General features: G+C 43.6%; 1 protein-coding gene across 1 annotated transcript in view; it reads left to right on the top strand.

Annotated features, from left to right (window-relative positions):
* Positions 1 to 24,371, top strand: part of APMAP (adipocyte plasma membrane associated protein) — a 38,766-nt gene extending 14,395 nt beyond the window's left edge. The window contains exons 2-9 of the mRNA XM_084887109.1: positions 3,503 to 3,619; positions 10,974 to 11,089; positions 14,673 to 14,765; positions 16,454 to 16,570; positions 18,147 to 18,321; positions 18,673 to 18,807; positions 19,254 to 19,446; positions 23,241 to 24,371. Of these exons, the coding sequence (XP_084743235.1) occupies positions 3,503 to 3,619; positions 10,974 to 11,089; positions 14,673 to 14,765; positions 16,454 to 16,570; positions 18,147 to 18,321; positions 18,673 to 18,807; positions 19,254 to 19,446; positions 23,241 to 23,450 (1,156 nt within the window). The 3' untranslated portion in view covers positions 23,451 to 24,371. The remainder of the gene's footprint in view (positions 1 to 3,502; positions 3,620 to 10,973; positions 11,090 to 14,672; positions 14,766 to 16,453; positions 16,571 to 18,146; positions 18,322 to 18,672; positions 18,808 to 19,253; positions 19,447 to 23,240) is intronic.
* Positions 24,372 to 26,732: the final 2,361 nt, after the last annotated feature.

Here is a 26,732-nt window from a genome sequence, read left to right on the forward strand (position 1 = left end):
AAAAAAGAGGGATAAAGAGATAGAAAAAGAAGAAGAGGAAAAAAAATGACAAAATGAAGTTGGAAAACAGGGAAAAAAAGAAGATGGAGAGAGAGAGAGAAAGAGAGAGAGAGAGAGAGAGAGAGAGAGAGAGAAAGAGAGAGAAGAAGCAAACTAAAAGAGAAATGTGAAACAAACTATATATATGTGGAGAAAATTGCCAAAGAACAACCTCTGGACCCCGCCAATGCCAGTAACAATATTTGGAGATTAATACAAACTACTATATCCACTATTATTAAGTAAGGCTATGATATACAGAAGTAAAAAAAACAAACAACAACAGAGGATTTAAAAAAAAATACAAAGCAACAATAACAATACAGGAATAAGCATAACAATTTCACTAAAAAGCATAAAAATTCACAATAATCAACCTTCACACAAACAATGTGACAAGGATAGAGGGGAGAACAGATTTTTTTTTTTTTTTTTTTTTAACTAGTTAATATAGTGCAGAGATTGGTATTTATACACTTGGATCAGGGGTTGGAACTTAGGTCTATAAGTATAGTGAGAGCTTTAGCAGGGGGTATACAGAGAGAATAGAGGAAAAACTAAAGCCAGAATGGGATAGGATAAACTGTAGACTAAAGGGTAAAGTTTAGTAAGAGAGTGATAGTGTAAAGGTTGAGTTGAGATAGGGTTGAATGATGCTATAGTAGAGATTAAAATAGAATGAAGGTTACTCCTAATGTAAAATAAAGAAAAAATAAAATGGTACTAGAGAGAGAGAGAAAAAAAATAAAATTTTTTTTAAAAAAATTGCAAAATAGCAGTAGTAATAGTGATGATAGAGATTGAAAAATGTAATAATTGAAAAGGTAAAATCAAGTAAGGAAAAAAGAAAAAAAATTGTTTCTTAAGTAAAAGATATGAAAAATGAAAATTAAATAAAAGATGTAAAAAATGAAAATAAAATAAAGAATAGCAAAATTAGCATAAAAATGACCAGTAGTAGTCCTTTACTTCCTCAGTTAATGTATTTGGCACTTCTGATTCTCGGACCAGACAGTCTTGCAGTTCCCAGCTTTCCACTGCACCTCAGTTTTGTAAGGTAATCCTTAATTTTAAGTAGGCTATATCTTAGTTATTTGTGTCCATTTATTTTTGATTAATTAAAAGACAGAAAAGAAAAGAAAAGAAAAAAAGAAAAAAAAAAAAAAAAAAAAAAAAAGGGCAGTTTGTAATTCAGCTCTTAGGTGTCAGTGTTTCTGGTTTGACCTCCCAGTCTTTTTGGTTGCTCTGGCCTTCTTTCTCTATGGCTCTAGCTGGCAGGGTGCTAGCTGGCTCCCAGACTATCTCTTCTGGCTCCGATCCCTTGTTTCCAGGAAGGGAATTTCTCCCTGCCAATTCCCCAGATATGCCCAATTAGGCAGACCTTCCCTAGTATTCTGAAGCTAGGGGGTGAAGGGGATCAGGCGCCGAGGTGTCCAGATGTTCCGCCCTTGGCAGGACAGCCGCGATTCTTAACACTCTGTCCCCTGTCCCCTGGCGTTTTTTTTTTTTTTTAAAAATAAAATCAAAAATTCCCGCTTCTGGGGAAGCTTATGCCAAACCCAGCACTAGATGTCGCTGCAGCCTTCTTAGGGCTCAGCTTTGCGGGCGCTCCATGGAGGCGGGGCCGGAACTCTCCGGCTCCCAAAGCTGGCCGTGCCGCAGGACCGCGATCTCTCAGGCTTTCCCCGCAAACTCTGACCTTTCCGTGGGTGACCGAAGAACTCCTTTGAATCCACGCGCCTGCGCCAACTCGGGCGTCTCAGCTACTGGATGGACCTCTCCGCAGTGGGCTTTCCCGGCCTCAGAGAAGCCACTCCTTTCTCGCAGCGCCACCGCCGCTGCCGCGGGCCGCCGCTGCCGCTGCCGCTGCGGGCCGCCGCCTGGCCAGGAAATTCTGTCCAGAGGATCGCTCCCTAGCTTGCTAGAGACCTCGGCTGCCCCTCAGCTGCTAATCAACCCTCCCTGAGCGACTCAGATGCCACTTTTATCTGTTCTGGGACCAGAGTCAGAACGAGTCCGACTGTTCGGTCGCCATCTTCAAGCTCCGCCCCGGGATTCTGCTTTTAAAAGAACCACACAAAGTCTTTGCTGTCATTTTTACTTATAAGTACTTATTTCCATTGTGTTGAAAGACTTTAGGCCACTTAAAGAAAACCACTTGAATCCTGGCTGGGTGACTCAGTTGATTGGAGCATTTCCCATACACTAAGAGCAGGATTCGATTCCTGCTTGGGACACATACTCATATTGCAAGTTTGATCCCTGGTCAAGATGTGTATAGGAGTCAACCGATCAATGTTTTCCTCTCATATTAATCTCCCTCCCTCCCTCCCTCCCTCCCTACCTCCCTCCCTCCCTCCCTCCCTCCTTCCCTCCCTCCCTCCCTCCCTCCCTCTTCTTTCTTTCCTCCCTTTCTCCTTCCCTTCCTCTCTATATCTCAAATAAATAAATATCCTTGGGTGAGGACAAAAAAAAAAAAAAAAAAAGAGAAAATCACTTGAGTTACGGATTGTCCCAGCTTCTGTAGTAGCAGTTTGCATAGTTGAGTCATTGACTTTAAAAAAACACACACACACATTTTTTATTGATTTCAGAGAGGAAGGGAGAGGAGAGAAATAGATAGAACCATCAATGATGAAAGAGAACCATTGGTCAAGCCCACAACCTGAGCAGGAATCGAACCAGGGACCTCTTGGTTCATGGGTTGATGCTCAACCACTGAGCCACAGTGGCTGGGCTGTTTTTTTTTTTTTTTTTTAAACCTTTCTGAGATATAATTCACATATCATAAAAATCTACCCATTTAAATTGTTTAATGGTTTTTAGTACAGTCACAGAGTTTTGCAATAAGCATTACAATCTTAGTTTAGAACATTGTCAACACTGTTAACCTTTCAAAAAAATTGAGGTGAAATTTATATAAAGTTACCTTCAGAGTGTATAGTTCAGTGATGTTTAGTGTTGGACAATCACTAGCTCTCTAGTTTCAAAACTTTTTCATCACCCCATAAGAACACCTTATACCTATTAAGTAATCACTCCCCATTTCCCCTTCCTATCATACTGAGTGTTGCTGCTTTGAATCCATGCACCAGGAAATAGTGGCTTTTGGGAAACACTTGTCTTCTCTGTGTCTCCCTTTATTGCAACTCTTTATTCCCAGTACTTTTTGTGTTCATCAATGCTGCGCTGTTTTCCTTCTTTAAAACAGCCTATCTTACTATCTGGAAAATAACTGATAAGAGTGCCTCACACATTTGGGGGGAAAAAGAAACAGCAGAAGCATGTTTGCCAGTCCTGGTAAACAGTACTGAAGTTTCATCACATGCCATAGAAGTCAAGGGCCTCGTGGCGGGGACACTGGGTGAGAGGCTCGCCCCTGCTGAAAGGACTTTAAAACCAGCCGAGCTGGTCACTGTCTGCGCCTCTGCTGATGCCTTTGTATGTATTTCGTTTCTGGCAGCTCCTTTAGCGGCAGAGTTTTCCGAGTGACTTTTCTGATGCTGGCTGTTTCCTTCACTGTTCCCCTGCTGGGAGCCATGATGCTGCTGGATTCCCCCATAGACCCACAGCCTCTCAGGTGAGCTGCCCCAGCAATTTTTGGGAGAGATTGCTCAGCAAAATATATAGGCTGGGATGATTTCCAAGTAATTAAACCAGTCTGATCCGAAAGGTAAGTTATTATGAGAAATAGAAATTTGTGATTTTTTTTGCCTCCATTTTATGTAGAATTAGATGTTTCACAGGATATATGCATGGTATTACCCATGTTATTGTTTCAAAAATAAAACTTTACAAACCAAAAACAAAAATCAGAAAAACCCTAAATAAGAGAAGCTTAAGTATTAGACACAGTCTGAATTCATATAAAGGGGCAAAGGCACACACACAAACAAAGGTTAAATTTAAGTTACCTTGTTTAAGTTTTATAAATAACTTATTTAAAAAACAACAACTTGTAATTAGTCACCTCTTTTTCCTAAGTTCCCTTGCATCGTTGGGGATCTGTGAATAATGCAGTCCATTATAACTTGAAAAAATAGTATACACCTGGGGAGTCCCATGAAATGTATTCACATTTTTAATTATAGTAATACTGAGCCAGGCTCCTGTTGATGTGATTGATGATGATGATGTCCACGGTGGTGTAAGAGGGTTGTGCAGTCTGGTTCAATAAGTTTCTTTTTTCCCTTGCAACTGCCCAGAGGGTTGAGCTTTCTGAGGTTTATTTTAACTGAGCTAGGTAATGTAAGATTTTAAAAACTTCAGAAAGAACCACATCTTACTATAGAGTAAATATAACATACAATATATAACTGTATAATGTGTTGGTATTTTGTAAATAAAATTTAAGGTTTTATATTGAATTCAGTTCACTAAAAACATATTCAGCACGAGTATGCTAGAGGCAGGTATCAGATACAAAGAACTTACATTGACATGTGTAGAAGAGTCAACTTTTTGTTATTGGATTTAGAATTGGTAAAGGTACACGGTGTTAAAACACACGTAGCTTGCATAAGATTGAGAATGGGGGACACTGTATACCCATAAGTATGTTTGCTCTATAATTCCTGGTGTGCCAGTGTTTCCTTACATATGCCTTCCTCCCAAGGGCATGCTGGGTGTTCTCTCTAAGGGGATTCTGTGACACTTTGAGGGGAGGGGCCTCTTTCTTGCTAACCTCTCTCAACATGTGGAAGGATATGGCTCAGCCCACCCCAAATAGAAACTGACCTGACTTTATTTGGTTGGCAAGGTGAGAAAATGAACTGTGTCCACAGTGGGGATCAAAGTCTGGGCTGGGGAGCTAGTCTTGGGAAAGAGGAGGAAAGTGGAGAGAGCAGGTAAAGATGGAGTTTCCGAGTTGGAGTGGGAGGAATGGAGCTTAAGTGACTGAAGACCTTTAATCTCCATAAAAGTGAAGTTAGGTGTGGAAAGAGTGGTAAAGAACTTCAGGGGACTGGTATGTATTTATGCCCAGCAACTGAAAGGAAACATGGCCCAAGAAGGATCTGATGTTGTGTAAGTGAGTCCTGCCTGTGGAGCAGCTGGGCCTGATGAGGAAGAAAGGAGAAACTAATGAAATTGCTGTGGTGGACAGGATCTCTCCCACAGACTCAGATTCGGGAATGACTTACTCACATATTGGAAGCATGGCCCCCAAAGTGCAGAACAAAAGCAGAAGAGTAGCAGGGATTATAAGAAGAGAAATAAACCGAGGTTTGGGGAAAATGCTAATGACAACAGCAAAAAAGCCTTTTTAAAAATTTCTTCAGAGCAAAAGGAGCAAGGAAGGGAGAGACCCACTGAGTGAGTGAGGACAGTCATCTCCCAACCAAGGGGGCGCCATGGTCAATGGGATCAGCCCAACTGGCAGGGTGGGAGGCCAGCAATAGCAGCACTTTGGGGAGTCTACTTCTGTTATCAGATGAAGTGGGGGGTTCTCTTCCCCACTGGGTGCTGCTGGAGGCGGAGTCCTTATGATACTGCAAGAAAAAGAATTTTCTGATACTCTCAGAGGAGAACAGTGATTTTTATTTGTGTAGAGTTAAATTTCTGCGTTTCCAAAGTTCCATTTCCCTTAGTCCAGTCATAGAAGATGTGTCGCTGGGGTTTCAGTAAACCTAGAAACAAAGCCAGTGTCCAGAGTTCCCATTCCATGTTGCAGCTGGGTCCAATAGAGCTTTAGGCTGGCTGCAGTCCATTAGTCCATGGTACATGGGTGAATGCAGGAAAGTGCACTCCAAGCAACCAAACTTCCAAGGGTCCTGAAAGCATAAAAGAGCAAATTTCTTGGTTCAGGGGATTAAATATCCCAAATCTTTGATCCCTTGCAACGGTCACGCCCACACTGGCCTACCAGATTTGTCTCTAGATGTGATTGACAGCAAGCAACTTCTCTGTATCACCCCAACTTTATTGGGCACAGGTCTAACTTCCTTGTCCAAGCCCCTGGAGGAGTGTTAAGTTGTAGCTTCCTGGCGAAGCTGTCCAAATAACATGCTTTTAAGGGCTGGTTTTCCCCTTTACTCCTTTCCTGTTATTTTTCATCATCATCTAAGAAATCTTTATTTTTTAAATAAATCTTTATTGTTCAGATTATTAAAATTGTTCCTCTTTTTTCCCCTCCATAGTTCCCCTCCACCCGGATCCCACCCCACCCTCTGCCCTTACCCTCCCCACCCCCCACTGTCCTCATCCATAGGTGTATAATTTTTTAAAATATATATTTATTTATTTTACACAGAGAGGAATTGAGAGGCATAGTTAGAAACATCGATGAGAAAGAAACATCGACCAGCTGCCTCCTGCACATCCCCATCTGGGGATGTGCCCGCAACCAAGGTACGTGCCCTTGACCGGGATCAAACCCAGGACCTTTCAGTCCGCAGGCCGATGCTCTATCCACTGAGCCAAACCGGTTTCGGCCATAGGTGTACAATTTTTGTCCATTCTCTTCCTGCATCCCCCACACCCTTCCTTCTTCCATGCCTCCCCCCGCCCCCCAGAATTGTCAGTCCACTCCCTTTCTATGGCCCTGATTCTATTATATTCACCAGTTTATTCTGTTCATCAGATTTTTATTCATTTGATTTTTGGATTCACTTGTTGATAGATATGTATTTGTTGTTCATAATTTTTATCTTTACCTTCTTCTTCCTCTTTTTAAAAAATCCTTTCAGCATTTCATATAATACTGATTTGGCAGTGATGAACTCCTTTAGCTTATTCTTATCTGTGAAGCTCTTTATCTGACCTTCAATTCTGAATGATAGCTTTTCTGGGTAGAGTAATCTTGGTTGTAGGTTCTTGCTATTCATCACTTTAAATATTTCTTGTCACTCCCTTCTGGCCTCCATAGTTTCTATTGAGAAATCAGCTGACAATCATATGGATGCTCCATTGTAGGTAACTAACTGTTTTTCTCTTGCTGCTTTTAATATTCTTTGTCTTTTGCTCTTGACATTTTAATTATGATGTGTCTTGGTGTGGTCCTCTTTGGATTCCTTTTGTCTGTGGTTCTGTGTGCTTCCTGGACTTGTAAGTCTATTTCTTTCACCAGGTCGGGGAAATTTTCAGTCATTATTTCTTCAAATAGGTTTTCAGTATCTTGCACCCCCATAATTCTGATGTTGGTATGCTTGAAATTGTCCCAGAGGCTTCTTACACTATCTTCATATTTTTGGATTTTTTTTGCTTTCTGCTTTTCTGGTTGGGTGTTTTTTGCTTCTTTGTATTTCAAATCTTTGACTTGATTCTTGCGATCCTCTAGTCTGCTGTTAGATCTCTATATGGTATTTTTATTTCAGTCAGTGTATGCTTAATTTCTAGTTGGTCCTTTTTTATATTCTCGAGAGTCTCACTAAGTTTATTGGTCTTTTTAAGAAAATTCTTGAAAAACCTTATAACCGTGGCTTTGAACTCTATAATCCAGTGTTTTGCTTTCCTTCATTTCTTTCATTTGTGACCTGTTTTTTTGTCTCTGTATTTTGGCTGCTTCCCTGAGTTGATAGAGTGGCTTTGTGTGCTAGGTGTTCTATAGGGCCCAGTGGCTCAGCCTCCCCAGTTACCCGAGGTGGACACTCTTGGTGCACCCTTTGTGGGCTGTGTGCACAATCTCGTTGTAGTAAAGCCTTGATTGTTGCTATTACTGGGAGGAATTGACCTCCAGGCCTATTGGTTGTGAGGATCAGCTATGACTAGGTGGGAGAACTTCTATGCTGGAGACTCCCTTATGAGACAAGACTTGCTTCAGTGGGGCTTTGGTGTTCACTGAGGATGTCCTTTATGGATCTGAAGAGTTGTAATCTGGATGGTCCCACTCTGACCCCTGGGTACACTGCTCTTTGATTTTCAAGGAGGTGCTAATTTAGCCTCTGCCTGAGGCCACCCAGCAGGATCTACGGAGATATCTGCAGATTCCTCTCTTTGTTTGGGTTTTGGAGGTGCCCAGATGAGGCCCAGCTGTGAAGCAATGCAGCTGCTGCAGGCCCTTGGACCTCCTTTTGGATGTTCTGGGTCTCACTGACTCAGCTGTAGTCTGTTAGGTAAGTTTAGAATTCAGTGGACCAATGCATTCATATGCAAAAGCCTCTGCGCTCAGCTTGGATGGGGCAGAGTCTCAGGGTGGAGCAACCACCAATGGTTTCCCGTCAGCCCTGCCCTATGAGGCCCCTGGTCTCAGTGTCCCGCGGTAATTGCTGCAAGTATCTCTGAGAGAAAGCCACCCTCAAGTTTCGCACACTGCCAGACAGTCCACTTTCTCCCAATATGAGTCTGGGTCCCCAGAGTCTTTCCTGGAACTGGAGTTCAGAGCAGTCTGGAGCTTTTGTTTCCCTCTTGCTTGAAAAAAGACAGCTGTGTACTCTGTTGCCAGCCCTCTCCACGCACGTGCCTCTGTACCTCTGCCTTCTGCAGCTTCTGTGAGTCTCAGTGTGCTTTTCTCTTTCCTTCTAGTTGTAGAATTTCCACTTAGCCAGCTTTTCTGTGATCCTGGATGATGTCTGTTTTGTCTTTTAGTTGTAGTTTTGAAATTGTTGTGGGAAGCAGCAGTTGAAGTATTTACCTATGCCACCATCTTTGTTTCTCCTCCTTTTCTGTGATAATAACTAGGTTAATTCCAATGGTATCACTTTCAGGGTGCTCAATGACCTCTGTGTGAGCTTAGACAGAAATCCGAGGACAGTCAGACCAGGGGCAAGGAAGGGTGGAACCCTTCCAGGGCAGGTTGTTAGGCAGGTAGTTTCAGTTCTAGAGTCAAGTCACCTGGAAGGCTGCAGGGCTTTGGCAGCACCCTCAATTTTCTTTTTGGAAGATTGGAGGCCTATTACAAACACAATAATGTGACATTTGATTTCTAGAGGATGTTGACCAGTATCTTTCAGCATTCATTTGGCACATGGAGTTAGCAGGAATTAGTGGGGATTAATATGAGTTTAACAGGAGTTTAATGAGTTAACAGAAGGTCAATGGTCTTAATCAGAGTCCACATAGTCTGGCTGGCTGTGAGTGTTGATTTGGGCTTCCTGGGGCCACTCTTTCTTGGCACTTCTGCTGTCTGATGGGACCCTCTCTTGCCCATCCTTTGCATTTCCTTAGATGAGTGTTCTTCTTGTCTCCTTATTGAGATAATTCTCAGGCTCATTGTGGGTAGGGACAGTGTGTGATTTACTGATGAGTTTGATTCTGCAAATATTTCCGGAGGACTTCCTGTGTATAGGAAATTAGGCAAGGTCCAAGGACTGGGTGAGAGGGCTGATGTCAGGTGTACCCTTCTCTAACCCTGGATTTTAGGGATGTATCAGCATTATTCAATCTTCACATATACCGTTGGGAAGTATGACCTTTACAAGGTCAGAATTTGAAAGCCCAACTCTATAGCCAGGCTTTTTTCACCAAGTATGCAGGTTGCAATCCTACCCTTCCTTTGGAACTAAAACTAGTAAAGTTAAGAATGTTTTTTTAAGCAGGTTGAAGGTCATATTGGGGGAAGCGGAGCAATTTATTTGGGGGGAAGTTGTGTTGTGGCCTGCAGAGGTGCCTCAGAAGGGGTGGCAAGGTGAAGTACATCATTCCACATCCTCAGCTACCACCTCCCCCTTGGTTCTCCCACTCTGGTTGCCTGGCTAAGAATCTGCCTTGGTGGAGGGCCGGGTGGGGAGGGAATTAGGAGATAACCACCCCTTCCTATGCTCCTCACCCTCTCACTCCTGTAGTGCTCATTGGGAGCCTCCTGTGTGCCAGGTGCTTGGGGTACAGCAGTAAAAAACACAGGACAAACCCCTGGTCTCATGTGCTCGGGTGGGGATAGACTGACAATAAACAACAGAAGTGAGAAGCTGAAAAGGGTTAGAATGAGGGGAGCTGTGCTTTTGGGGGTGCTGTTAAATATTAAATTGGTTGGTCAGAGCAGGCTTCACTGAGAAGATGAGGGTAGAAGGACTTAGGATGGAAGATGCAAGAACCAACAGGGAATGGCTGGTGTAGAGGGGCAGAGTGAACTACTGGGAGAGGAGGAGAGAGAGGTGACAGGCGAGATAGTGCAGAACTAAGAGCCACAGCAAGGACTTAGACTCTGGGTGAGATGGGGCTGTCACAGGGCTATAAGCAGATAAATGCTGTGATCAGACTGTTGTGCTCAGATGGGCTGCAGGGTTGAGAATAGACTGTAGGGACAGGGAGGAAGCAGGGAAGAGAAGATGGTGGCCTGGACCAGGGTGGTAGCGATGGACATGGGTAAAGGTGTTCAATGATGTCTGTCTTTGGAGGTGACATCAGCATGATTTGCTGGTGGATTGGGAGAAAGTGTATTTGAATGTGGGTTGGAAGGATCTAGGAAGAGAGCAGAGTTCCGGAAGCCCAGTCTGAGTGAAGGGAGGGAGATAGGGCTCAGTGGAGGCTGTCTTCAGAGAAGTCAGGTGAGTCCTGAGGGGAGGCTTATATTGGACAATGGAAAAGCAGAGCCAGTTCCTCTCGTTTCTTCTGTCTTCTCCATGAGCAATGTCATAAATTGTGAGAGGTCGACAGGACTCCCTCCATCTCCACTGGACTTTAGTGAGAGGGCAACCATTGGGAGTATAAATGCCAGGGTGTGTGAATCAGAGGGTGTGAGAAGGTCTAACCTGCTATGAGGCATTGAACCAGTGATGAGAAGTTCAGGTGAGTGGAGGCCTTCGGGCACTCTTAGATGGCAGGAGATTGCAAAAGTTCTTGCATTAGCTGTATTTATATTTTCACTTTTATTTCATATTATGATCTTTTCTAATACCCTAGGACAGTTTTTTTTCTTAACCTTTGTGTTTCTGGAAAATTCGGATATTATTTGAATGAACCCTCTTTATCAAATGGAATTATGCATGTCATAGGTCCTCAGTAAATAGGTTCTAAATGTATTTTCTTAGACAGATCCCTATAATTGCACTATTTTGCAGCTTCAAAGAACCCCCTCTCTTGCATGGTGTTCTGCAACCAAATACGAAGTTACGACAGGCGGAAAGACTATTGGAAAATCAACTTATTGGGCCAGAGTCCATAACAAATATTGGGGGTAAGTAAACCCCCGGAGCCTGTCTGTTGCTTGAATGGGGGCTTTGTAGGAGTAGCCACCCTGGAGGAGCTTTCAACATCGTTAGCTGTGGATGTGGGATGTGCATGTGCTTGTTGAACAGACACCCCGCGGGAGCATCTGGCTCTCAGAGTTGTGGGCCATTTTAGTCCTGGGTGATTTGAGTTCACGTCTATGGAATACTTTATTCTACTCAAAGTATATGACCCATTAAAATGGAAGGAAAAATGAAAAATGCAGACATTGATGTTTAGTTTGTCAAAGCTAAGTATTTCTTGACAGGACATTATTTCTTAGCTTGGTTTCTCTTTGTTTGTATTAAGATTTGGAATCAGTCAGTGAAAGATAAATACCACATGATCTCACTCATTTGTGGAATATAAAGAACATTATAAACTGATGAACAAAAAATAGATACAGAGGCAGAGAAGCATCGAATAGACTGTCAAATTACATCAGGAAGACTGGGGAGGGCGGAGTAGGGGGGAAGGTAAGAGATTAACCGAAGGACTTGTATGCATGCATATAAGCACAACCAATTGGCACAAGACACTGGGGGTGTGGGGGAGGGTATGAGCCAGGGGTTAGGGGAGGCTGGGAGGAGGTCAATGGGGAAAAAAGGAGACATATGTACTACTATTTGTAATACTTTAAACAATAAAATAAAATTTTAAAAAAGATAAAGGAAAAGTTGCTATACTTAAAATGGTGTGAGGATTTTTGAGCAGCTGAACTAAGCATTCTGCTCCTCATTCCAAAGTCTAGTATGTTTTCTGCGAAGTACTTGTGGACATTGCATTGGGGGTGCTCCTCTTGTTTTGAAGGCAGGTCAGAGCCGCTTCTTACATGACATTCACCGCTTGTCTTTTCCAAACCTGCCGTTTGATGCAGGAGCCCAAGACTGTGCATTCCCCCCTCTTTGCCCCGAGTATATTTTCATTGATTTCAGAGAGGAAGGGAGAGGGAGAGAGAGAGAAACATCAATGATGAATGTAAATCATTGATTGGCTGCCTTCTGCACATCCCACACTGGGGATCAAGCCTGAATCTGGCCATGTGCCCTGACCAGGAATCGAACCATGATCTCCTGATTCATAGGTCGACGCTCAACCACTGAGCCATGCTGGCCAGGCAAGACTGGTGTATTTTTGCAATTGTTTGACTTACAAAGACAAAATTGTTTCAAGAGTGATAGGTACTTCATGATAGAATTTTATATTTCCTCTAAAAAGATATTGTTTATTATTAATACATTTTACAAATTTTGTGGGTTTGGTGGGGGGGAGAAAAAAATCAAATATTGGAAATCAAATCTGGAACGGGGAGGATTTTTTTAAAAACTTTCAAAGAGAATGCTTTTCTTGTTTTTCCCCTTTTCACTTGGGCTAACATCTCATTGTATTCTGTCACCAGATAAAGGAGCTGGTTATCTTCTTGGTGACAGTTCCGGTTAGGTACAGAGGGCCTATCTAGTTAGCTTCTTCCAAGTGTGAACCCCTGCTTTGACCATCCAATTTAATATTCAATTTAATAAAACTCGCTGCTGCTGCCTCACTTGGAAGTTATCCTGAGGGATGGCTGGTATATTGCTGACATTGGAGGGAGGCATCAGTCCCAGGAGGTACTTAGTAATCAATCACCAATTAATGTGTTTTAATAAAAAAAATAGGCTTTATTTTTTTAGAGCAGTTTTAGGTTCACAGTAAAATGAAGAGAAAGTACAGAAATATTCCACATACCCCTTCCCCCCACATATGCAGCTTCCCCCATTATTAGCATTTCAAAGCAGATGGTATATTTGTTACAGTTAACACATTATCATCACCCAAAGTTCATAGTTTACGTTGGGGTTCACTCTTGGTGTTGAGTATTCTGTGGTTTTGGACAAATGTATAATGACATGCATTCATTATTTTAGTATCATACAGAGTAGTTTCACTGTCCTAAGAATTCCTCTGTGTTCTGCTTAGTTATCCCTCCCTCCCCTCAATTTGTTCTGGCAGCCACTGATCTTTTTACGCTTTTATAGTTTTTATATTCTAGAATTTTATATAGTTGAAATCATACAGCATGGAGCTTTTCAGATTGGCCTCTTTCAGATAGTCATATGCATTTAAGGTTCCTCTATGTCTTTAATGCCTTCATAGCTCTTTTTATTCCTGAATAATATTCCATTTCCTAGACATATTACAGTTTATTTATCTGTTCACTGATTGAAGGACATCTTGGTTGCTTCCAAGTTTTGGCAATTATTAATAAAGCTGTTATAAATATTTGCATGTAGATGTTTGTGTGGACATGTTTTCAACACATCTGGGTAAATGCCAAAGATCATAGTTGCTAGATGTTTGGTAGGAATATATTTCATTTCGTAAGAAACCACCAAACTGTCTTCCAAAGTGGCTATCTTGAAGTCATGTGGCGACAGTCCTCTGTTGTTCTTCAGTATAGTGTGGCTATTCTGGATCTTTTGCTTTTCTATATTTAAACTTTATAATCAATTTGTAGGTATGTATATACATATACATTAAACATATCTTCATGGAGAATTGATCCTTTATAATTATAATGCCATTTTTCCCCCTTGACTACTTCCTTGCTCTGAAGTTGGCTGTCTGAAATTAATACAGTTATTCTAGATTTTGTTTGTTTAGTGTTAGCATGATACACCTTTCACCAGTCCTCTGTTTTTAACTTACATGTGTCTTTATATTTAAAGTGAATTTCTTACAGACAAGGTATAGTTAAGTACTTTTTCTTTTAAATCCACTCTGACTTAAAAATCTCTGTCTTTTACTTGGCATGTTGAGACCATTGATGTTTAAAGTACAAATTGGTGCAGTTGGTTAGTAGCTACCATATCTGTTACTGCTTTCTATTCATTGACCTTATTTTTTGTTCTTAAGTTTGTCTTCTACTCTCTACCTTTTGTAGTTTTTATGGTTCATTCTATTTTCTGTTTTTTCTTAGCATATTAGATAGTTATGATTTTTTTTAGTGGTTGCCCTAGAGTTTATAATAAATATTTAAAACAATGTAATGTTTCGTGAATTTGCATGTTGTCCTTCTGTGTGGCCATGCTAATCTCTGTATTTTTCTAATTTTAGTGTATGTGCTGCTGAAGTGAGCACCTGTTGTGCTTTAATCTTATCCTGAGGGACCTCCTAGCAATTCTTTTCTTTAAATTGGATCTGATCACCTCAACAGCAGACACTGATGTGAGGCAGACATGAACATATGCCCCTGTGTGCTAGCCCGTGATCCTGTACTCTTCTGAAAGGAGAAAATCTTCATGGTTTTATTACTGCCTGGTGTCTGCTGCACCCTTGCTTCATTGTTAGGTTCAAACCCACAGGCAGATGCCTCAAAACCCCACAATTTTACTGCTGCACATTTTAAGGACTTTTTGTTCCTAGATATCACTTCTCCTTCATCTTCAGAAATGCCTTTTTTTCTCTGGAGATGAAAATGACCAATAAGCCACATATGCTTTAGAAGAAGGTAATATGATCACAGTTCTTAGGCAGCCCAGTAACACTCTTATTCTTTTTATTTTTTTAAACAGATGTGATGTTTACTGGTACCGCAGATGGCCGGATCATAAAAATTGAAAACGGTGAAATAGAAACCATCGCCCGGTTTGGGTCAGGCCCATGCAGTAAGTCAGTCACAGTCCTCCTCATGTATGTCTTGTCCCGTCATTCAGAAAGTGCCGAATGGCCTGTGTAAGTCAGGTTCACCCTCGGAGAAAAAGAGCCCTGATCATCTGGCGATGGGCTGGTCTGGGTGTTATCAGCTGCTCTTCATTTGCTGGTGATCCTTGGACCTCATGGTGCCTGGTTGTCACCCTTCATTGCAGTTTCCCAGTGAGGCAGTGGCCATGCCACCTGCCGCTTACTCTTAGCTCCACCTCTCTCCATTCTGCAGAGGCCCATGCTCACTTTTAAGGTAACTTGGAAATAAATAGGTTTGTCGGAGTGCTACCATAGCAAAGCAGTCAGCTTTGTCATTACTTGGATACTTAAATGTGATTTCTGCATTAGCTCCTTAGGAATTTCAGCAGTGTCATTCAAAGTGAAAATACCCTAACATCATTCAAATTTTAGAAAACTAGAGTAGAAAAATCTTACTCTTTAAACACTGATAGTCCTGACTTCTTCTTCTTATCACTTTTTATTAGCTGAAAAAAATTTTTTTTTTTTAAATGATGCATTTTCATTGTGAAATGCAAGCATCACAAAAGTACAAAGAAGAAAGTAAAAATCACCCCAGAGTCTTCTCAGGTGTAGTTGTTATTAGCATTTTAGTTAATCACTTTTCAGATATCTTTCTGCTCATGGATATTCCCAGCCACCCATGGCTATATGGGGTGGACTCATACATTTGGTTCTTTAACCTGCCTTTTTCCACTCCATATTTTGGCTGTAAGTGCCCTCTTATAAGCACCCTGCAGCAAGCACCCCTCCTTCTGCTGTAACCACCTCTGCAGTGAACACTCTGCAGTAAGCACCTTGTAGTAAGCATCCTATTGTAAGCACTCCTGCAGTGAACATCTGCTCTCAGCACGCCATTGTAAGCACCCCACAGTGGGTACTCTGCAGTAAATATGCATTGCTACAGTTTTTTTTTGTTTTTTTTTTAAATCTTCACCTGATGATATGTTTTACTGATTTTAGAGAGAGAGGGGAGGAGGTTGAGAGAATGAGAAACCTTGATCAGCTGCCTCCCAAATACGCCCGGACTGGGGATCAAATCTGCAACATAGGCATGTGCCCTGACCAGGAATACAACTTGCAACCGTTTTGGTGCAAGCAACAGCACTCAACCAACTGAGCCACACCAGCTAGGGCTCCAAAGGTTTTAAAAGAGTGTAGGTAGTAGAGCAAGAGAGTTAAACTAAGGAATAAAATAGAACTCTCCCTTTATGCCAGGTGGAGAGAAAACCATCATGCTACTAGATGGGCAGAGTATTCAGATCAGGCCATTGGGATGAACCTCCCAGCTCCTGAGGTTCAGTGGGGATTCTGGAATCGAGGCCTGGGCCCTCTGACATCCCTGTGTTAACTGCTCAAATCTTGGGATGCTGATGTGAACATGATTCTTGGGTACCAGTTGTTGTGTATATATCCAGATCTAGATTCTCAGGTGGTCCATCTGGACATGCTGGACAATTCTTCTAAATTCTAGGTGCTAGAATACTGGGGTGTGGGTCTGTATCCCATGGCATGGTATATAGAACTATGCATACATTTAGGAAGGGATGGTGGGATGAGGTGTTTGTACACTAATGTGGGCTCAGACAGAATCTTAGACCAGCCACTGATTCCTGTCCATTTGTTTCCCTAGAAACCCGAGACGACGAGCCTGCTTGTGGAAGACCCCTGGGCATCCGGGTGGGGCCCAACGGGACCCTTTTTGTGGCTGATGCATACAAGGGACTATTTGAAGTAAATCCCTGGACACGTATGTGACAATATCTTATTTCCTTCTGTGATGATTTCAGATTTTTTAAACAATATGTGCATAAGTGAACTTAATAGAATTTGTTCAATACAGTCAGCTGGAGACTCTGATATTTCTTACTCATTGAATAATACTGCAAGCATCACCTTACAAATATCAGCTAGTATAAACAATCACACAAATCCTTACTTGTGTGTATTTAGTCAGTACCCTAATTTCCTCTGGTGTTCGTGTTTTAGCCACAGGTCTCAAGAGGACTTACTTTGCAGATATTAGACTTCATCCATCCATCTTTATATTTCTGTCTCTCTTTTTAAAAAAAATCGTATTTTTATTTATTTTGGAGAGGAAGGCAGAGGGAGAGAATGGTAGAAATAACAATGATGAGAGAGAATCGTTGATCGGCTGCCTCCTGCATGCCCCACACTGGGGATCGAACCTGCAACCTAGGCCTGTGCCTTGACTGGGAATCAAACCATGACCTTCTGATTCATAGGTCGACCCTCAACCACTGAGCCATGCTGTCTGTTTTCCTGTTTGTTTTCTGCCTCTTAGTCTTTTATCCTTACTCTTAGTTTATGTCTTTTCATTTTCTTTCTCTAGCTTTCCCTCCCGTTCCTTTCCCCTGACTGGTCATGATGCCATCTTGACCAGTGGTATAACATTTGCTGTATTTGCTTTGGCAGAGGAGGGATGTACCATAGAGGAATTCGTTATCGTGGGTGGTGTGTGGGGCCCTGGGTTCAGGCCCTGCAGACCAACAGCATGGGTCTGCCATGCCATTGGCTGGCTGTGCGACTATATAATTCTCTCTGTGCACACTTCCTCATCCATGATAGGGATAATGTAAAAGCCTGCCTTGTGGGATTGTTGTGAGGATTTAAATGATATACATGGAAAGAGTTTAACACTTATTAAATGTTATACTATTTTAAAAACCTATTACTTTCTTTTTAAAAAAATAGTTTTTTTAATTTTATTTTATTGATTTAGAGAGAGAAGTGGGGAGAGGGAAAGAAAGAGAGAAACATTGGTGAGAAAGAAATATTGATCAGCTGCCTCCTGCACACCCCTACTGGGGATCAAGCCCGCAACCTGGGCATGTGCCCTGACCGGGAATTGAACCGGTGACCTCTTGGTGCATAGGATGACATTCAATCCATCGAGCCTCACCGACCGGACTACTCTTATTTTTTTATTTAAAAGCAGACAAGTAGAACATTTTGTATTTTTTTCAAACAAACAAATCGAATGTTGCATTTTACTTAAACTTTTAAGTCAGTTGGTCTCCATAAAAGAAAGTTCCTCATCTTCAGAGGAAGGGTTTTGCTTTAATGTAGTCTAAAAATATTCATCAGCTAACCGATGAAAGAAAGATAAACACTGTATTGTAAGAAGGAATACATCTTTTGACATATGGCATGGGGAAGTTCATTTTAGTTTTTCTTTTAAATTAGGCTAATTAATATTTCAAAATTATTGTGATATGAGTTCTTAGAATGTAAGCAAGTCACTCTCTTCTTTCCTTCCTTCCTTCATTTCTTTCCTTTTCTCCTTTTCTTCTTTGCTACTTCAGGTGAAGTGAAATTGCTGCTGTCCTCTGACATACCTATCGAGGGGCGGAAAATGTCCTTTGTGAACGACCTTACAATAACTCAGGATGGGAAGAAGATTTATTTTACGGATTCCAGCAGCAAATGGCAAAGACGAGATTTTCTGCTTCTGATTATGGAGGGAACGGATGATGGGCGGTGAGTGTGTATTTCACATCTGCTCAGTGAGATCAGCAGTCAAGCAGGGTAGCTTTAGCAGAGTGGATTGCTTCTAGAAATCTTTGAAGTGTTTCTGAGCACAATGTTTCAGCATTTCAGATAGGAGAATGACTGGGGGATGTCTGAACAAGATGCCTGGGGCGCTGTGGGTGGGGAAGGGCTCCTAGGGGCCAGCCTGGGACCAGGTCTGAGCAGGGGACCACCAGGGCCTTGTCACTCCAGTGTGAGGCTGAGCCCCTTTCCGCAGGTCCCTGCCCAGAGGTGAGCCGGGCTCCAGCCCAGCAGGGGCGTGTGGACTCCGGTGTGACCCTTTGCTGTTGGCACCCACAGCCTGCTGGAGTACGATACTGAGACCAAAGAAGTAAAGGTGTTACTGGACCATCTTCGGTTCCCTAACGGAGTGCAGCTTTCTCCCGAAGAAGACTTCGTCCTGGTGGCAGAGACGACCATGGCCAGGATAAGGAGGTGCGTGTGGCATCTGCTGAGCGGTCCGTGCTCACCAGAGAGTTTTGAGCCCGGGTGGGTGTGGAGGTGTCCATTGAGAAAATTTGAGAATCGCCAGGGCACCTCTCCTTTGTGTAATAATGACAAACGTCACACTCAAGAGCGTGTTTTCTTTTCCCCATGTCTCAGCCTACTTGAGTGTCGCAGTCTGGGAGAGCTAGTTTAGTGCTGATGCACATCCCACGTGCCTTCCCTGTCAGTGGGTCTTGGCCCACCAGCTTTCGCCTAACTGCATCTAGTGGGCCCAGTGCTCGAGTCCCTCTTTCAGCAGCTACACTTTTATTTATAATGGACATATTATAGTTGGTTCCATAAACTTATTGGAACCAAGACTAATTTTGTGTTTGGCTAAAATTTTTTCTTAAATTGGGGACTGCTGCTCATATCTGCTTGGGTGAATTTTTCAGAGTCTACGTGTCTGGCCTGACGAAGGGAGGGGTCGACTTGTTCGTGGAGAACCTGCCTGGATTCCCAGACAACATCCGGCCCAGCAGCTCCGGGGGCTACTGGGTCGGCATGTCGACCATTCGCGCCAACCCTGGGTTCTCAATGTTGGATTTCTTATCCGAGAGGCCTTATATTAAAAGAATGATTTTTAAGGTAACTGAAAACTGTAATTCTAAGATCCAAAACTATAATTAGAAGATGCATCTCATTATGATCTAGTTTGACTTATAGCTCTAAAATTCTAGTTCTGATTGTAATATTTAGTACTTTCAGAGATTTCTTTAAAACACCTTTTATTCTGCAGCATGACATGAAGCTTAACCATTTGGACCCTTTTTTTTCTTCTTTTTTTTTCTTTCTGATTTTCTGGTCTAGGCGTTTTTATCATCACCCTCACCATCATGACCTTTTGGTGTCTCTATCCTGCCTGTCACCCTCCCTCTTCCTGCTCTGAGATGTCTTCTTAAGGCTTCCTTCTCCTCCAAACCTGGATCCCGGCCTCCCCCTCCCCGTCAGCAGCTGGCACTGCTTCTCCTCTAAGGGTTCCCAGGGGCCTCTTCCCGTGGCCATACCTGTAACTCACTCACCTCGGACCCATGCTGCCCTGCTCCCTCCTCCCTTCTTGGAACCTCCTGCCGGTCACTCCTCTCCGTAGGATTTTGCCCTTTTACATATTAGCACACCAGATTCTTCCCCATTTAAAACAAATCATTCACCCTTGCCAACAGCCAGCAGACCATTCAACACAGCCTTTAAATGTTTGTCATCCTGCCCTTTCTTCCAGTGGCTTCCACGAAATGCCCCGACTGTAAAATACATTTTACAATGGGGACTTGCTGATACAGGCACTTCCTTCATAGAGAAATCTTATTTTCTGAAAAGCTTCTTTTTACAGGCTGAATAGTATTTGAAATTGATATTGAATATTTGCATAGATGCTAAAATATTTGTAACCTAAAGTCCTGAAAGGTGGCAGGCAGCAGTTACTGAGGCCACGTGGTGCCAAGCCCTGTGTTTGGGCCCCAGTGAGGGGCTGCATACACCTGCTCGGTCAGGCTGTTCCATGGCCTTCAGTGTTGTTCTGAGCTTAGTGGTCATTGTAGCAAATCCCGATTTGTTCAGAAATAACACATCCTCCTCTATGAATGGTTGGCTTCAGAACCAACATCTGTTTCCATTGGAATCTAGGAGGAGGCAGAGGGTAGGGTGGCAAGAAGAGGAGTTTTGAAGATCATACCAGCTGACCAGATGTGGTCTTTCTGCTTCAGTTTCTTCCTCTGTCAAGTGAGAAGAAGAATAGCATTTCATTATGTGCTAAAAACATAGAATGCGAATATGCACACAATGCCCTTAGCTGAGTGTAGTAGGTGCTCAGTTTCTGGCCCCCTTAGCTTTTCTTCAGCCAGGATGTAGCCCCACGATGGTGCGTGGCTGTCGCTCCATTGATGGAATGTGTGCTTCACCAGAGCAGGTACTTTTCCTGTTTAGTTTACTCCTTTATTCTCAGCACCGAGAACAGTGTCTGGCACACCGTGGGCACTCAGAAGTTTCTGTGGAATAAATGAGTGATTAGAGAGCTAGGACCATAGTGTGAGATAGATCTGGAGCAGTGGGATGTGTTCCTGGTGATGGAGAACATGGTTGGGGTCCCTGGGGCAGCAGAGCTCAGCGTCTGTGTGTGACCTGAAACAGAACAGAAGGACAGCAGGTGGGAGAAGTAGGTGAGAATCCTGGCCTTGTAGGAGGCTAGATTTTATTAAAAGTGGGATCAAAGTCATTGGGGATTTTTTATTTTTTATTTTTGATACAATATTAGACATAGAAAAGTAGCAAGAAAGGTACAAAGAACTTTTTTCAAGAACTGTTTGCAAGTAAGTTGTTGCCTGATGCCCTTCAGATACTTAGTGTATTTCCTACAATAAGGACTCTCTCCCTCAAGACCACCTGCCCAGACAGGAAAGTTACAGGTACACCTGCCACTGTCCAACCACGCAGCCAGTCAGATTGCTCTGGTTGCCCCAGGGATGTCCGTTAGTTATCAGCCCAGGATCGGACATGGCCTCCAGCCAACACACCTCCTTAGCCTCCTGCGGTCTGGGCAGCTCCTCAGTTTTGACCTGTTGGAAGGTTACCCGTCAGTTATATTTCAGGCGCCTCTCCATTTGGGTTGCCAGGGTATGCCTCTGGCAGAGAGACCACAGAGTGCAGCTGGGTTTTCAGTGTGTCCTGCAGCAGGGGTGCCGCCACCATGTCCCGTGCTGGTGGTGCGTGTTTGTCACCGGTGAAGCCACCCTTTCCCCTTTGTAATTAACGCGTATTTTGTGGGGAGGCCTTCACTTTTTAAAATTTTAATTAGTTAATTAATTTATATGATTTAATTTATTTATTGTGGGGTGGCACTTTATAACTAGGTAAATAGCAGTATTATCTCATGGTTACCTATTTTACTCAGTGGGTTATATAATCTGTTACTATCATTATTTATTTGTTTTTTCAGAGAGAGGAAGGGAGAGGGAGAGAGAGACAGAGAGAAATGTCAGTGATGAGAGAGAATCATTGATCAGCTGCCTCCTGCATGCCCTCTACTGAGGATCGAGCTCGCAACCCCAGCATGTGTCCTGACCAGGAATCGAACCATCCTGGTTCATGTGTTGGCACTCAACCATTGAGTACCACCGGCCTGGCTATCATTATTTACTTTGATACTTAGATTGTCCAGCTGTGGCCACTGAGAGCCCTTCAGAGTGGCTCCTTGCCTTTGGACATGCACCTGTCATTCTTGGGGTGGTTCCTCACCCCCTGGCTCCATACATTCAGGCTCATCTCACCCTTTCCCCACCCCAGCTCTGGAATCAGCCACTTCCTCAAGGAGCTGGTTCCTTCTAGAGATCTGGGGCTAAGTGCGCACATAACTGCTCCCAGGCCCCCTCATGGACAGAGCAGGAAATGTATTTTGCATGTGTAGTCATACATGTTTACACACATATATACAATGTATACACATTTACTCCTACATTTACTTATCATCTGTTTATTTAAATCGAAAACCATAAGTAATGCTGGTATTTCTTACTTCTAGCTTAATACCTCAGGATCTATTCTAGTTTTCTCCCTTTCTCATTTGTACTTCCTTTTTCCATTAGCAAAAAACCTGGATCCCCCTATCTTTCATACCCATTTGATCACATTCCCCAAATGTCACCAATTTGTAGCCATTGTCCCCTGTCACATGGTCTCTGCTAGGGCTCTAGCACCACCTTGGGCCTTCTCCCTCCTCGTGGCCATGTTATGGGGCCAGCCTTTCTCCCGAGGGGCTCTGCTACCGCACAAGCTCCCCAGGTAAACGCCCTTCTCGTCCTGCTTAAGCTCTGACACCCTACTCCGCATCACTGTCCCTTCCCTCCCCTCAGCGGACTCTGCCTCCCCCTGTTCAGACTGACTCTCCGGACTAGGCCTCCGGGGTTCCCCACCCTCTGCACACACCTGCTTCACTTGCCCCGCAGGCTGCTTCTCGACTGAACTGAATAAATTTTAAAGAGCTGATTGGCTTTTTTCAGTGATTCTGGGTAGCATGCATTCTAACAGATGAAAAGCAGCTCCAAGAAGCCGTACAAAATGAGACTTTCCTAGGCAGAAGGGAACAGGAATAAGGATGTCACACAAGTAAAAATCATGTTGGTGGCTGCAAGGTCACTTTCCTGAGGGGGCGCAGGGGCGGTCAGGCAGGTGACCTAACTGGTGCTCCTTGGGGGACTGATTCCTGACTGACTGGCTTAAGATTCCATTTCTGAGGGAGCCTACAGTGTACATAAATTAGGTCTTGGTTTGGTGACGTGGGCTTACTGTCAGCGATCCCATTGGAGGCCTGTTGTCTTGTTTTGAAAAGGTTGGTTCTGCTCACATTCTTTTAGTCAGTAGGTCAGTTCCACACTGTGCTTCCCTTCCAGCTGTTCAGTCAGGAGACGGTGATGAAGTTTGTGCCGCGGTATAGCCTCGCCCTGGAACTCAGCAGCAGTGGCGCCTTCAAGAGGAGCCTTCACGATCCTGATGGCCAGGTGGCCACCTACATCAGCGAAGCGCACGAGCATGATGGGCACCTCTACCTGGGCTCCTTCCGGTCCCCCTTCATCTGCAGACTCAGCCTTCAGTCTCTTTAGCCACCCGAGGGCAGCCCTGATCGTGGCTGTGCCAGGAGTTGGCACGTGGCACCGCCTGGTCCAGGAGGCACCACGGACACAGCCCTTTTCACCTGTAGCACTGCTCCTTGGAAGTGTGGTGCGACCCTGGGGATGTATGTAGGACAGACTCACCTGGGTTTGACTTTGCACTTAGAGGGAAGCATAGCATATGCCATTGGAAGATAAGTTCACGTAGAGCCATTTTCTCTAAAAAAATTCTAAGTACGGCGATTCTCTAGGACTTGGGGGCATCATGCACTTTTAGCAGACCTCAGGGTTTTGATGGCTAGAGCAGTAGATGAGTTGTCCAGGCACTTGTTTTAGCTACTGGCTCTGTCCTGCCAGCCTCAGTATCTTCTTTATAAAACAGGGTAATGCCTGCTCATGGGGAGGAGCAAAGGAAGGGCAAGGAGTGCTCAGTGCAAAAAGTGCCTGTGCGAGCACTGACCTCAGCACGGCTTCTCAGAGCTGTGGGGGGCCCGCCCTTGCGCTGCTCCCCACCCCCCCTCCCCCCACTGGCCTTTTCCTCCCATTGCTTCCACCCCTAGCCTCTGGCTCATAACAGGGTTTTAAAAAACTCCCATCATATAAAGGCAGGGACCTAAGCAAGTGCATAGGAGAAACATGTTGTTTTCAAAAGCTCCACGAGGACTACCCGGGTCAGCCTCTAAACCATCTACCACACAAATGAATGGCCCAGCAGCGGGAGAGTTTAGGGCAGACCTATTTACATCTTTGTTCCTCACCTCTAGACCCACAGGTGTGAATAGTACAGATGTTAATGTCATATTTGCTTCAGTGTCAAAAGCCCACAAGTTGCTGTATGTCTACACACTGATCATATTTTGTCAAGGAGACCTCTGTAGTGACGATAATTAAATAAAACTTTTATTCTGATTAGCCGTTTGTGATGGTGTCACCTAGGAGTTTCTTCTCTACTTTAAATATAATTATCAGTGACTGGAATCTGACTCCATCCCGTGTGATGTGAGGAGTATTTTGGCTGGGATCTTGTTTAGGGTCAGGCAGTTCCTCTGTCTGGGTTGCTCAGGGCCTCTCGGGGGCAGCATCGGCCTCAGGCCATGGCCTCCAGCCTCCATTCATTCTTGGGTAAGTTGATAGTACACTGCTCCCTATTTCCAACTTACAAATCTGTTTCTGGAGAAATGTCCTGAAGGACAGTTTGGGCTTCTGGGATAGTTTTTAAGAATTTGACTAGACAGTATTTTAAATACGTAATGATACGATTCAAAGGGGATTGAGAGCTGTGGTAAAATCTGAACCTTTGTGTCTTGTCACGCTGGCTGGCCTCCAACCCCTCCCCTTCCTTTTCCAGTGCAGCCACCCCCACGCCATGACTTTAGTCCAGCCTGATTTTGGGGGAAGGAAGTCTGGAGCCTAGCGGTGGACTCATCTCATGTCACCCTCCTCCGGCTGGCCTGTGCAGCAACTGTAGAACCAAGCCAAAAACTGGCTTCAGACTAGCTGGTGCAACCCATATCATCTCAGATGAATGACTTACTATTTATGTAACTTTATAGGAAAGAAAATTGAGTAGTAATTATTAAACATTTTAAATAGATATTGTACCCCATATAGCAAGTATATAAGAATAATAGGGTAAAACCCAATCATTCTGCCACAAAAAATAAATTTAAATGTTTGGGGCCTAAATAAGTAGACTTCTTTAAAAAATTTTTTTAAATTTAGAGAGAGAAGAAGGGGGAGGGATAGAGAGAGGAACATCAAAGAGAGACACATTGATCAGCTGTCTCCAGCATACCTCCCACTGGGAATCAAACTGGGAAGTCTTGGTTCATGGGTTGGCACTTAACCACTGAGCCACACCAGGCGGGTGTAAGTAGACTTCTTGATTGAGAAGAAAGGGCTTTGCTTTTAGTGCTTAATTTTTACTGTTACAAAGAAGCTGGTAAATTGCTTTTCACAGTTTTCATCAAAGGAGTCTCGATTTGATTTAGATGTTGATTTTTTGTCTCAAAGTGTCATTTCCTGTATTTTATTTGGTAGTTTGACACGGTGATGTGCAAAATATAACCTTAATAGGTTTGAATGTGTGATAGCTTTTATTGTAAACAAAATTTGGATTTGCTCTAATGTGAATTACTAACATGGTTTTAAAATTAAATCAAGTTGTTCATTCACTGTGTGCCTCTTTATTATCTATCATAAAAACTCCATTACGATTCATTACTGTTTTTTATAGGACAGAAGGCCCATTTTGATATTTTTATTATGACTATACACTTGCGGAATGTGTTTAGAAAGTGTTTTCATGTACTCAGACCTTTTAACGATGCAAGGAGATACAACCTCATTTTACAGGTAGGAGCTGAGGCTGGTGCATAAATGACTTGCCCAGAGTCTCAGCCTGCGCACAGCTGCGCCAGGATCTGTTCTGTGCCTGGAATCTGCTAGGGAAGCTGGGAGAGGCTGGGTGGCGTGAGGGCCTGGCTCTGCGGTGGCCACCACCCAACCCGGGGGTCAGATCTTGACTACACATCAGAGTTCCCTGGGCTGCCCAGCTGCCCGGCTGGGCTGGGCATTATTGTGGTTTAAACTTTGAGAGGTGGTCACCATGGGCAATGGTGAGACTTCGATCACAGTCTGAGCTTACCTGCAACCTCAGGAGGGCCCAGGCTGCGTGAATGTCTGCAGCAGGGGTGCCTGGGGAGGAGGGTGGAGGGCTGTGGCCAGGGAAAGCTAAGTCACTTAGGCAGGACTGCCAGAATTTTGATGGTTTTGAGAAAGTTCTTCTTTTTGGTCATAGTTCTCATGTCTTAGAATATTGGGCACTTAACTTGGCATGTTCTCCATGATAACATCATCTGAGGCATAGTAAAACTGATGAGTTTTTAAAAACAGATAGAGTTGGGTTTGCAGTTCAGGACTTGAGGTCATCACTGGTTGACATCTGCCACCTGCGGTCAGGTACACTGTCTCTATGTGGGGCTTGGTTTCCTCTGTTTGAACCTAGGGCTCGCCCGGCTCCATCCCTGGTGGGGCTTTGGTGTGCTGACTCCTGAGAGAACAGTCTCTCACTGCGGCCAGAGTTAGGAGGATGGGAACATTGGGTGGAGCCCACACGGTCAGTGCAAGCAGTGCCTGCTCTCCAGGAAGCTGGGGCAAAATGTCTACAAAGGTACGCCAGCTGCTGATTTCCAAATTACAAGGCAGCTTCACCCTGGCTCGCCACCCAGTCCCTCTCCTTCTGGTGTCACCCTGGAAGGCTTAAGTATTATT

Source organism: Pipistrellus hanaki, assembly GCF_964339955.1.
Source record: "Pipistrellus hanaki genome assembly, chromosome: 6".
NCBI lineage: Eukaryota > Metazoa > Chordata > Mammalia > Chiroptera > Vespertilionidae > Pipistrellus > Pipistrellus hanaki.